The following is an 11,683-nucleotide window of genomic DNA, read 5'->3' as shown; positions in this document are numbered from 1 at the left end:
TCCAAAGCAGCAATGATATTTACTAGTTTATATCTCTCTTGCTATATATATCTCACTATATATATATATATCTGTCTATCCTATATACACACATAGGATTTTAATGCTTTGAATGAGTGAAGGAGTGAATAGGGGAAGATCATGTAAGTGAGGGGTAAATGTCACCAAAAGCATCAAGGGACATGGACTGGAGATGTTCTGAGATGCTGGATAAGGCAGTAGTGAGTAGGGTTGTCAGCAGTACCACAGCTAAAGGCAGTGGGGTGGCCAAGGGGCCAGATGGCAGAAAAGAGGTGAGTAAAACCACTCAGATCTCACCTGCGGGGAGAGCAGCCTCTACCCTCCTAGTCTGCCGAGTCCCTTTATCCAGACACATCTAAAGCCTCCAGATAATTTCCGACCCTTATCTTGGCCATTAGGCTGGGCCAAGAAGGCCTTGGCAAAGTCAGAATTGTCTTTGTGAGTAGGAAGCTGGAAAAAGAGGCATGTTGGACCCTTCAGGGTGTCTGAGGCTTCGTAAGGGCTCAGCGGAGAATAAAGTAAATACAGAGAGAGCAGTCTCCCGCCCAGTATCCTTCAGAAACCTCGCGTCCTGACCCTCCCTCCCACCTCCCTGCTAGGGTTCCCTCAGGGACAGTGATTTAGTACCATCCAATGCTGCAACAGTCAACCACAACAATACTGCGTGATTTAACACACAACCGCACACGAACAGCACATGCACGTACACACATACAAAGGGGTATCTTGGTGGTGGTGGTAGTTTGTTTTTTTTTTTTTTGTCTTTTTTTTTTTTTTTTCTATTCACATTAAAAAAGGAAAGGGCAAGATCCTGTAGAACTGATGAAGGAACTAACAAATGTTACAAAAATATTACAATTTGTAAGGATTAGCTCAACCGTCTCAGCTTTTATGAACAGGGGAGGAGACCCAGGCTTCATGGGAGGGATGGGGGAACAGTGAGAGGTGTCAGCTAGGTCTATGGAATAGTTTGATTTTTTTTTTCCTTCCCCACCAAAGTTGAACGACATCTTGCTGTTAAAGTACTGTTTTCTGGGATTTACAGATCCCCTGCGGGCCAGCCAATCCCCTTTCTTCCCGGGTTGGGGGAGGAAGCAATAGTGCATGAGCTTTCTTACAGACGGCTCCTCCCCCCAAAGATTTCACTCTTTTCACATTATAAACACAACTGCTCTAGTCACACATTTCAAGTTTAACTGTTTTTTTTTTCTTTCCAAAGCACTAAATCATTATTATAATTGCAAAACAGCATCCTCCCTACTTTATCATCCCCAATCAACAGTCTAGCGACACAGCCCCCTCTATCAATATACCCCCAACACAATTTTTAAGGCCTTCAGATTTGGTGGGCAAGATTGCAGGGGAGGCAGGAGGGATGGGGCCGAGGGACAGGGGGTGGTTACAGCAGCACCCATCCCTCTGACTTCCCTACATTCCTCACAACCCATCTCCCCCAAACCACTTCCCTAAACCACTTTTTTAAAACGTAAAAATGCAGCCACAACTTTCTCAGAGAGAGAAAGAAGAGAAAAAATAAAACTTTTACAAATACAGCATGAGATGAAAGGGAGGGCCCATCCCACAGTGAACACAAATATTGCAAATGTGCTTTCCCAAAATTGGGGCGGGGGGGAGGGAAGATGGGAAGCCGGGGGTGGGGTGGGGGGTGGGACAGGGAGCAAAGCAGCAGAACAGGAGGCAGAACTGGGACAAAAGAACTAGACAAACGTAAGAGGTAGCTTTCAGAAAAACAACACCCCCGCCCCAATGCAACAAAACCAAGACTGGCACAGCGCATAGCAGCCAGGAAAATAGACCAATTTTGGTAGTGATAATGCACACAGAGGTGGGGCCACACAGTTACAAGGGTGTGAGTAACACAGGCCCCCAGACCCAAGTGGCCCAGCAAATTGTCAGGAAGGGGGATCTTGTCTAGAGTGCTGTAGGCTGAACCGATGCCGGGCACGGTGAGCTCATGCCCTGGACAGAGCCAACAGTGACTCCAGAGGCCCCCAGTATGCCCCCCCCACCCCAGCCGCTGCTGACCCAGCCCCCACATTCAGATGCTGAGCACTCAGTCCTTCGGTATAGCTCCTTCCAGCGTTCAGGCATGGGGAGGGCCTTGGCCAGCTAATAGGCATTAAACCAACTATTAATTTACACAAGACACAGAAAAGAACACCCTCCCCATTCCTCCAGCCCCGAACCAAAAAAGATACAGGGGTTACAAAAGCTCATGAGGTCACAAAAAACTGAGGTAATTCAAGTACAATGTGCTAACAGGGAAACGGGGGACACAGAAAAGAACACAAGGCCAAAGCGCTCTCACAACCCCTCTTCCTCCTCCCTGTGGAAGTGGGGGAAGGGCACCTTGAGCCAGGAATTCTGGGCCACTCTGTCCATCTGGGTTTTCCATCTGCGTTCACCAGGTCTGGGTGGTTCAAAGGGTCCCCAGAGTGACTCCACAGAGCCCTCCCTTGGCCAGTACCCCGACTCCTGGGCAGGTGTTCCTTTCTCCAGGTGAAGGGCACCTCTGGAGAGGGGCATCCCTGCGCTCCCCTTGGAACGAGCCCTTTCACAGATTCCTTCTCCCAGGGACTGAACTCGGGGTGCTGGGGATTCATGTTTGTCTGTATGGTGAGACCGCATGTATTTAGGTCGGTTTTTCCGTCTGGGAAGCTCAAGCAGCTTGGCAGGAAATCTCACTCAGGACGACGGGGCTTTCCGAGGGTGGGCTATTCTATTTGTTCTGTGTTCTCAGAAGCTAAGGGTGGGGGGAGGGCTCTGGGGTCAGACACAGCTTCCCGAGGGGAGCTGGAGGAGAAGGGAGACACTGCCTGATCCATGGGGGGCTGGGCACTCCCTGGACTTGGAGGACAGGAGTCAAGGGGAGGCGAGGATGAAGAGCTGGGGGCGGGGCCGAAGCTTTGAGGCTCCTGGAGACCCATGAGGGCACACCCAGAGGGGGAAGAGCAGAGGAACAAACAGATGAATTGAGTGATGTGAAGGGAAGAAGAGCCCTTCCCACTCCACTCCGCCTCCAGCCAACCAGAGCTGCCACTTTGAGTGTCAGCCCGGCCCCACCCTCTGCAGGTCCCCCTTTAGGCCCCCAGCCCCCATCTTCTGAGAGTCAGTGAGACGATGGCAGGCAGAAATTGTTTGGCTCTTACCAGAACACACTTCGCCTTCCTAGCCCTCTGGGTGGAGGGAAGAGAAACACATACCACCATTCGAGCTGAACAAAACCACCTCCACCCCCACTCAGGACAATCGGTCAACCTCCAGCCAGAGAGGAGGATGGAGGCCCCAGGAACGGGCCGTGGCCAGGCATCCGAGTCACCTGGAGCCCCAGAGGGAACCCAAGGCTAGACACCTATCAGGTTTCCTTTTTCTTCTTTTTTTCCTTATACATATATATATATCTATATATATATCTATATATTTTATTTTGCACAATCCTTCCTTGACTTCATCCTGCTCTAACTCTTCTCTTCTCGCTCCCGCTCCTCTGCCCCTGCCTGGCCTGGCTTCATACGTAGCACAAGTAGAGGTAAGTCTTCTCTATCCTCCAGTCGGGAGGGATCTCCTCAGGCTTGTGGCCCTTCATGTGCTTCTGCATGGAGGAGAGGCTGGGGCAGTACTCCGTGCAGATGGTGCACTGGTAGGGTGAGGCGCCGTTGTGCGTCCGCAGGTGCTTGATCATGGCCGAGTAGTCCCGGGAGCGCTGGTGGCACAGCTTACACTCAAAGGGCTTCTCACCTGTGGAAGGAGGAAGAGGGAGAGGCTGTGAAGGCCTCCACAGGGACGCTCTGGGCCCTCAGTCGCCTGTGCTTGTTGGAGATTGTCCCTCCAGGGCAGCACTCCCCACAGTGGTGGACGCCATCACCCAGTAGGGCAGCCACTAGTTACAGATGGCAGCTGAGCGCCCTGAAGTATGGCTAGTGTGACAGGGAACCCGCTTTTCATCTTATTTCGCTGTAACTAATTTAAATGCCATGTGTGCTAGTGGCTGTGGTATTACAGCACAGTTCTGGCCCCTGGCCTTCCTCTTGACTCTCCCAGAAGCACAGACCCTTCCTCTCCTAAGGAACGAGATGGAGGTCTACAAAAGGGGTTGGATGCCTACAACTTCCTTGGGGATGGCTCTTTAGCAGTCCTTTGCAGGGGAATGGGGCTACAGATAGTGGGGAGTAGGGGTGGGGTGAAACTGAGGTAACCCCATCCTTCAGAGATGCTGCGTCTGGGGCTTGCTAGTCATCATGAACTCTCACAACAGGCTCTGGACCCCGCCTTCTCTCTGGGGCTAAAGTGGGGGAGGGCAGAAAACCTGGGCACGCACAGCCACACACTAGCTGTTACCTGACCTCCCCTCTGTTAAGAGTCCCCTGGAGCTGAGCAGAGGGTGTAAGGGAACCTTGTTTCAATGCAGTAATTAACTGGCCAGCCATCTCACTATCAATACTCCTCCATGCAGAGGCCCCAGCAAATAATGAAGTAATGAACAGCCAAAGTGATCTAACTATCGACCTGCTATTTACAATAGTCACTGCCAATGCATTTAATGATCCACCTGCCAGGTCACATCCCCGACAAGGTGCTAAGGAAGCCCCGGGGCTCTGGGGAATCCTCTGGGTCACTCTAGTGGTGAGCAACCACCACCCCATCCTCTCCTTGTGGCTGATGCAAGAAAGAAGAGCTGTGGCAACACGTAGCCTCTGCTTACTGTTCCCCCTGCCCAGCCCTCCATTTCCACAGAGGTCACCTCTCCCCTGCTCTGCAAAGGACAGCTCTCTCCCCTCATCAGAGGATGCTTCCTAGTTTGCCAGATTCCACTACCTTCTACCACCTCTTATTCTCAGAGGAAGTCCTTCTGAATATCTACCTTCCTCCAACCGGTGGTGTACTGCTGATAAAGTGAGTAACAGCTGGCTCCCCCCAAAAGCCTGGATTTGTAGCATTTGCCCATGGCCACATGACTACTCCCACTATGGCCAATGTTAAGCAACCAAGGTGATGCCACTGGACTTGCAGCTGGGAAGAGATGTGCAAAATTGGCTTCCACGAGCTGATGCAGTCTAGCTCCAGTGTTCCACTGCCCTCTGCTTGGCAGTTCTGGATAAAATGGGCCACTTCCACTTGTTCTGTCCTCGCAGCCCAGGGAAGACAGTAGTGCCCATTTCTTTTACGCAAAAAAAGGAATGTGAAGTCGCATTGAAATGGTAAAACATTATCCACGTGCAGAATTTATTAACTATATCTACTCCTCTGACCTCAGAACCTACCTCGAACTCTCGTCATAACCCAAGTCAATGCCCTTTAATTCTTACTCTAACCATCAAATAAAAAAGCTAGCCTGACCTTCACTTTCAGCTCATTGAGGCAACCTCATTCAGGATTCACGCATTGACATGATCTCGTATGATCTGTGAACTATTGGTATGGCTGCCTGGGGGGCTCATCTGGGCTCATGGGAAGTGTGCTATGATTGATTAGCAGTGTCTGCCTCAGCCTTGCAAGGGGCCAGTAGCACTCAGGACAACATACTAACCCTTAACGGAGCCTGTTCTACTCTTTGGTTCAGACCTGGGCTTCCTGGGAAACCATCTGTCCCCCGCCCCCACCCAGGTTCCAGAGCCAGCCCAGGTGCCCCCTCTGGCCCTCAGTACCTGTATGCACCCTGTAGTGTGTCTCCAGCTGGTGCTTGAGGCTGAACTTCTTGCCGCAGCCATTGCACTCATAGGGTTTCTCACCCGTGTGGATGCGTTTGTGGCTCTTGAGTGTGCTCTCGTCCCGGAAACAGCTGCCACAGAACTCACACTCATACGGGTGGTCGCCTGTGGGGACAAGGGGCTTGTTCAGGCCCGCGCTCCTCCCCTGCCCCCACTTTAGGGGACAGCAGGGCACATACAGTGCACCAGGATGAGACTGTCTGCATTCACCACCTGCAAAAATGGCACAAGGACGCCCAACCTCTGCCGGCCCCACAGCTTAAGCAGGGAGTACGTGTTCACATGTCCATCCCTGACTGTGGAAGAGAGCGCATCTGGTGCAGTGATGAACAGCTGTCCCAAGCAAGCAGGCCACATGAGGGCAGAGCAGACCTGGGGGCTCTGAGACCTCGCCTCTCGGCTTCTAATGACCTTCTCTTGCTTTCCTCTAGTCAGGGGCAAACGCCACTCCGCCCCAAAAACCCTACCCTTAAAAAGTCCCTCCATTTTGGGGAACAATGAAAACATTATTCCCCAAATGCCTTCTGCTCTTTCCCTCTTCCAGTTTTACACAGCTGTTCTCTCTGCTTGATTTCTTCATCTCTCCCCAGCAAACTCCTAGTCATCCTTCAAGACCCAGCTCAGAAATTACCCCATTTGGAAGCTTCTCTTTAGTCCCCCAGCCAAGATGAGTTACATGTTCTTCTTTGCCCCCAAAGAGAAAAGAAGTCCAGCACTTTGTTCTTTTAGCAGTAGCAGTATAATTTTTATGGCATCTTTGTTGCGTGCTCACTACTGTACTAAGAACTTCAAATGGATCATATCATGTAAACACTGCGATATTACAAGAAAGATATTACTGTTATTCTCATTTTATAGATGAGAAAAATGAGATGCTTAAACATGGTTTCCAAGGTCAAATAGCTAGTAAGTAGCTGAGTCTGGACACTGGAAATACCCCAGATTGCTAACTTACATGCTGTACTGCATCTACTGTCATGCCCCCATGCTTCTAAATGGAAGCTCCTCACAGATACAAAGGGAGCTTCGTCCATCCCTGCAGCCTCAGTATGTGATGTGAGGACAACCTAGATCAGACACTCAGGAATGTGGGGTACGTGAAGCTTGGGGAGAATGGCTTTTCCCCAGCCTGGCATCTGTGCCCATCAGCCTCCTTGCTGTGCATTCCAAAGTCCCTGGAAGCTGAGGTTGGTTTGGGGTGTGGGGTTAACTATTTTTCATTTTGTACCCAAAGTGGGGGCCTTGGAGAATAAAAGGTGAAGACTTTGGCTACTTATTTATTAGAGGAGTGAAGGCACAGACAATAAAGATAGATTGATCACCCCAGACTTCGTTCATGAATATTTAAATATCGCTGATTCGTCTTGTCACTGTAATTACAATTTCTCTGGGCTGCATCTCCAACAACCACAGTTTATGGTAAAGAATGGCCCACTGTATTTCACTTGTCCCGCTGCAGATGTGCGGGGCTGCCAACCGTGTAATGTCCTCTGCATTTCATACATTTTCTTCAGCTGCTGAAGGTTTAAGTCATCCACAATGACCTACGTTTTTTCATTATCCCCATGTCAAACTGCGCTCGTGCCTGGGCATAAATTGTCCTTCTCGTTATAGACTCGCATGCCTGTGCCTTCACTTCCTCTTTAAAATGATATTTTAGTCTCTTCTCTCAGGTCGCTACCCCAAGCTCCCCCCTCTTGAATGCAGGCCCCTGTACCCACATAAATTCTCCTCTGTTCTGATGGCTCTGAAGGGTTTTTAAGGCTCTGTGGGGAGTGGGTGCTGGGATCTGCCCACTGGCGGGCTCTCTTATGGGTGAAAGATTTGCAAGAAGCACTGAGGGCCGAGGGCCTAGAGGGGCGGGAAGGAGCAATTCCACTGAGGGGTTGGCTAGGAGAGCGCTCAGAGAGTAGAGCCACCTCTCACCCATCTATGGGGTACCGCCCTGGCTGAGCCGTGTCCGGTGAGTCCCTCACATGCAGATCTGGGGTTCTGGGCACCTGCCTGTTCTCTTGCTGCCGGGGCTGTGCAGACTATCTGTCCCCAGCCGCCAGCCCCACCCAAGGGGAGGAGAGGCCTGTGCAGACCCTGGTCCCAATTAGCGGTGTGAGGTCGGTCCGTGCGAGCCTGCGCCTGCACGCCACTCCCCGGGTAGATGGCTAAGCACACAGCCCATCTGACACCCAGCCCCCCCTCCTTACTGAATCAGCAACGATTACGACTTTAATCAAGGATTCAGTATCCTCATTAAGATATAAATAAATAAATAAAGCAAGGCCATGTGAGACTTCAGCCAGAGCCAGTAATTAAAATGTCCCTTGGCAGCCGCCGGCCGGAGGGGACCCAGCGTCTGTGCCTTTTGCTCTGGGGGGAGAGGGGGGAGGGGAGCCTAAGAGATTAAAAAACAAAGGGTTAAGACAGAGGTTTGTTTGATCAGATTTTTATAATTTAATTACTAAGTGGATCGCATGTTAAATAAGATTAAATAGGAAACCTCCAGAGTCAGCCCAGGGACAAAAAATAAGACAAACTTGAAGAGACACACACATGTGCAAATGCACATGCACACGTGTGTGCACACACACACAGACCTTTTGAAACATGGCAAGCACCTGATCCAAAACTCTCACCCTGAGAGTTAATTGCATGAGTGTTGCCATAATGCACACAAAACTGGCAGCAGAACTCAAAATCCAATTTGTGGGATGTTGATTAACTCTGTAGCTTCTTTAATGAGCTTGACATTAAGTGCAGGACAAACGAGACTCCTTAGAGCCCCCTCCAGCCTGCCCAGTGCACCTGTGACCCCAGCGGTCTGTCCTTACCTGGTGGTTTCCCTGGCACTGGCCAGGTCCAGTGTCATCCTCCCCACGCCAGCACCATCCTGTCGGCTCCTCAGGCCCCTCCATGCGGCGCAACTGAGAGTTTATTGTATGATGAGCCATGTGAATCAGGGATCCATCAATGCCAAGAGCACGGCTGGACTAACTTACCAAACACAGCTGCCCATGCTGAACACCAGGCCCCAACAGCACATGGGCCAAGAACAACAGAATATTAATGAGGCATTGTGTGGGGTGTGCTCGGCCATATGTAGCTTGTGTGTACAGAGCCTTGCTGGTGTGGAAATTGATAGGTGTGTATCTGTGTGTGCACAGGCAGGGCACATGTTCCATGTTTCTTAGGTTAAGCAAGTACTTCTCCCAAACTGTGTCTCCCCACAGATCTGAGCCCCGACTGACACAGAGGCATGTGACGTTTCAATAGTTGAGCTCTTTGAAGGTGGCCTGGGAAGAGCAGGGCATATCTTGGGTAGACTTAGCAGGGCTGGGATCATTCAAGTCACATGAAGCCAAGAGATTTGACCCAGAGTGTCCTCAGAAGCTGCTGAAGGTGACCGGCCTTTGATGAGGCTGAATCTGGGGGCGTAGTGGGGCAGAGGTTGATGGGAAGGTGCCTATACCTTCAAGGGATGCTATGAGGCGCTATAGAGGGAGTCCTTGTCAGCATCCCCTCCCCCTCAGCCCTTCTCGCCAGGCCCTGTCTTTGGGACCTCTCCTGCCCTATGCCAGCAATTCTAAACAGTTCTCAGCAAAACTGGTGATGCTAAGCATATGCTCCCCTGAATAGAGTGGCATCCAGAAGGGAGAGCCCAGGCAGGCTCCTTGGTGGGACTGCCCACTGCTGGCAGGACAGGCCCACCTAGACCCTGATAAGGAAAGCCCCTCCCTTGTTCCACAAAGCCACCCAAGAAAGGCCTGGCCTGCATACTTAATCTCTGAGCTGTGGCAAGACTCAAGAATGAGGAGAAAAAGTGCCCGCCCACCCATCCCTGTCTGCACAGTTTTTTGTGCCCTCTCTAACACACATGAATATACACCCTGTCACAAACCCAGATATAGTCTGTCTGTCATCTGTCTCCCTGGCCCCACCCCATCACTACCTCTCACGCCACATGCAGGATAGAACACACAACAGAGGTACATGCAGACTCAGAAGTGGGTAGTGCTTTATCCATGTGCCGTCAGCAAGGACTCCATTTTGTCTTAGAGAAAGGGAAGAATTTAAGTCATCCGTTCCCTTACTAGGGGGTGAGGGGCAGTTGCAAGGAAGCAAATGCCTCTTAGCTCTCAAGGAACAAGTGTCCCATCCCCAGAACCTAGAGGATGACGTGGTGGCCTCTGGTCTAGTCTCTTTGTCTCGCAACCCCTCTCCTCCCCCATCATCCTGGAACTGGCTAAGCCGGGATATTTCATGGCTCATTGTTTACTCCCCTAAACAAAGTTAAGGCCCCAGCATAGAAAATGTGCTTCTGCTATTGTGATGCGATTAGGACCACTTCTGCAACAGTTTCTTAAGAGCTCAAGGCCAACTTCGGGAATGTGCACCCATGGGACGGGGGCCAGGGAGAGTGAAGGGGGGTGTGAAACAGAGAATTAGAGGCCAAGCAGGTAGGTTTCTCTCAAAATGAGATTTAGGTCCACCTGCTTCAGAATTCTTTGGGAATATTTAATAACCATGTTGAGTCTTGCACCCCACCCCATATGTAATATCCAAGTTTCTGAGGTGGGACACAACACTGCATTGCTAATGAGAGAGATGGAGAACTTAAGTTCCACATGGTGAGATGGGGAGAAATACCAACATTTACCTGCACAATGAAGCCCCTAGCCCAGCCTAACCTTTGAGCAATAAGGGCTGAAGGCTAATTCTGCACAGCACCTTCTGGTTTTGGAGTTAAATCCAGACACTGGTTCCCGGAGACCCTGACCCACCCATGGCCTGGCTGGCCTACCTGTGTGTGAGCGCAGGTGGCGTTTGAGGGCGGTGTGGCTGGGGAAGGTGCGGTTGCACTCGCTGCAGATGTAGCTGCGCACGCCCGCGTGGACCTCCATGTGCTGCTGGAGCGCACTCTGTGCCTGGAAACGCTTCCCGCACAGCAGACAGAAGACGGCCATGTCTGTGCCTGTGGGAGACAGGAATGTGGAGACCTCAGGCAGCTGGAACACAGGGCCATTCTTTACCCAACCAGGCTAGAGCAAGAGCCAGCACCAGGCCAAATGCCCCAAGCTCCCATGCTGAGGGGCAAACCCAGAGGTGGCCTAAGACATGCAGTGTGGATGGAGCACCTAGTATGTGATCCAGTGGTGGACAGAATCACCTCACTTCCTGTCCTATGGAACCTAAAGTCTAGTCTGAGAAAGAGAGGCATTCATCAAACATGTCACAGCAGCAAATGTGAGGCGGCGACTGTGTGGAGGGCTGTGTCGAATGCATGGCTCTGGAACGGTATATATCAGAGGGACTTTTTGGAGTCTGGGGCAGGAGGCGGGACATCAGCGCGGCCTCTGTGAGGGATAACAATAACAGAGATAACACCTGCCAGCCGTCGTTGGGATGTAACCAAATCTACAACCTCACCCTTCGGATAAGGAAAACCCATCATATGCAGATTAAAAAACTCATCCAACGTCTCATGGAGTTTCCTAAGCAGCAGAGCTGGGATGCACACCCGGCAGCCTGAGTGCGAGTCCTCTCCTGACGCTAGTTCCATCAGACCCTTTTCTTTTAACCACTTCTCCATTCATCGAAGCACGCATCTTAAAGGTCCATTCAATCAATAAATATTATTTTAGTGCTCTCATCACAGATATCACCCAGCACTGTTGAGGAGTGGGGGAGAGCGTCCCTGGAAGATGGAATAGGAGCTGTGAACACTGAAGCGGGAGAGAAACAGGCAGCTTGGAGGATCAGACAGAGAACAGTGCAGCTGGGGAGGCAGGGAGAGAGCAGAGGGGAAAGTCAGAGAAGTAGACAGGGCCAGGGAGTGTGGGGTCTTAAAACCATATTAAGAGCTTTAGGTTTCATTCGAAGACTAAGGGCGATTCTAAAAAAAAAAAAAAAAAAAAAAAATTAAGCTGAGTAACATAAGA

At 50.9% G+C, this 11,683-nt stretch overlaps 1 protein-coding gene across 1 annotated transcript in view; it reads right to left on the bottom strand.

The window, feature by feature from the left end:
- Positions 1–2,965: 2,965 nt before the first annotated feature.
- ZBTB16 (zinc finger and BTB domain containing 16) overlaps positions 2,966–11,683 on the bottom strand; it is a 182,940-nt gene continuing 174,222 nt past the window's right edge. Inside the window, exons 4-6 of the mRNA XM_090265962.1 lie at positions 10,546–10,716; positions 5,688–5,855; positions 2,966–3,780 (exon numbers count right to left, since the gene is read on the bottom strand). Coding sequence (XP_090122088.1) covers positions 3,551–3,780; positions 5,688–5,855; positions 10,546–10,716 — 569 coding nt within the window. The 3' untranslated portion in view covers positions 2,966–3,550. The remainder of the gene's footprint in view (positions 3,781–5,687; positions 5,856–10,545; positions 10,717–11,683) is intronic.

This window comes from Furipterus horrens, unplaced genomic scaffold (assembly GCF_987537825.1).
Source record: "Furipterus horrens unplaced genomic scaffold, mFurHor1.1.pri manual_scaffold_2, whole genome shotgun sequence".
Lineage (NCBI taxonomy): Eukaryota > Metazoa > Chordata > Mammalia > Chiroptera > Furipteridae > Furipterus > Furipterus horrens.
The sequence above is the reverse complement of the archived record's forward strand: the minus strand, read 5'-3'. Positions and strand labels throughout refer to the sequence as shown.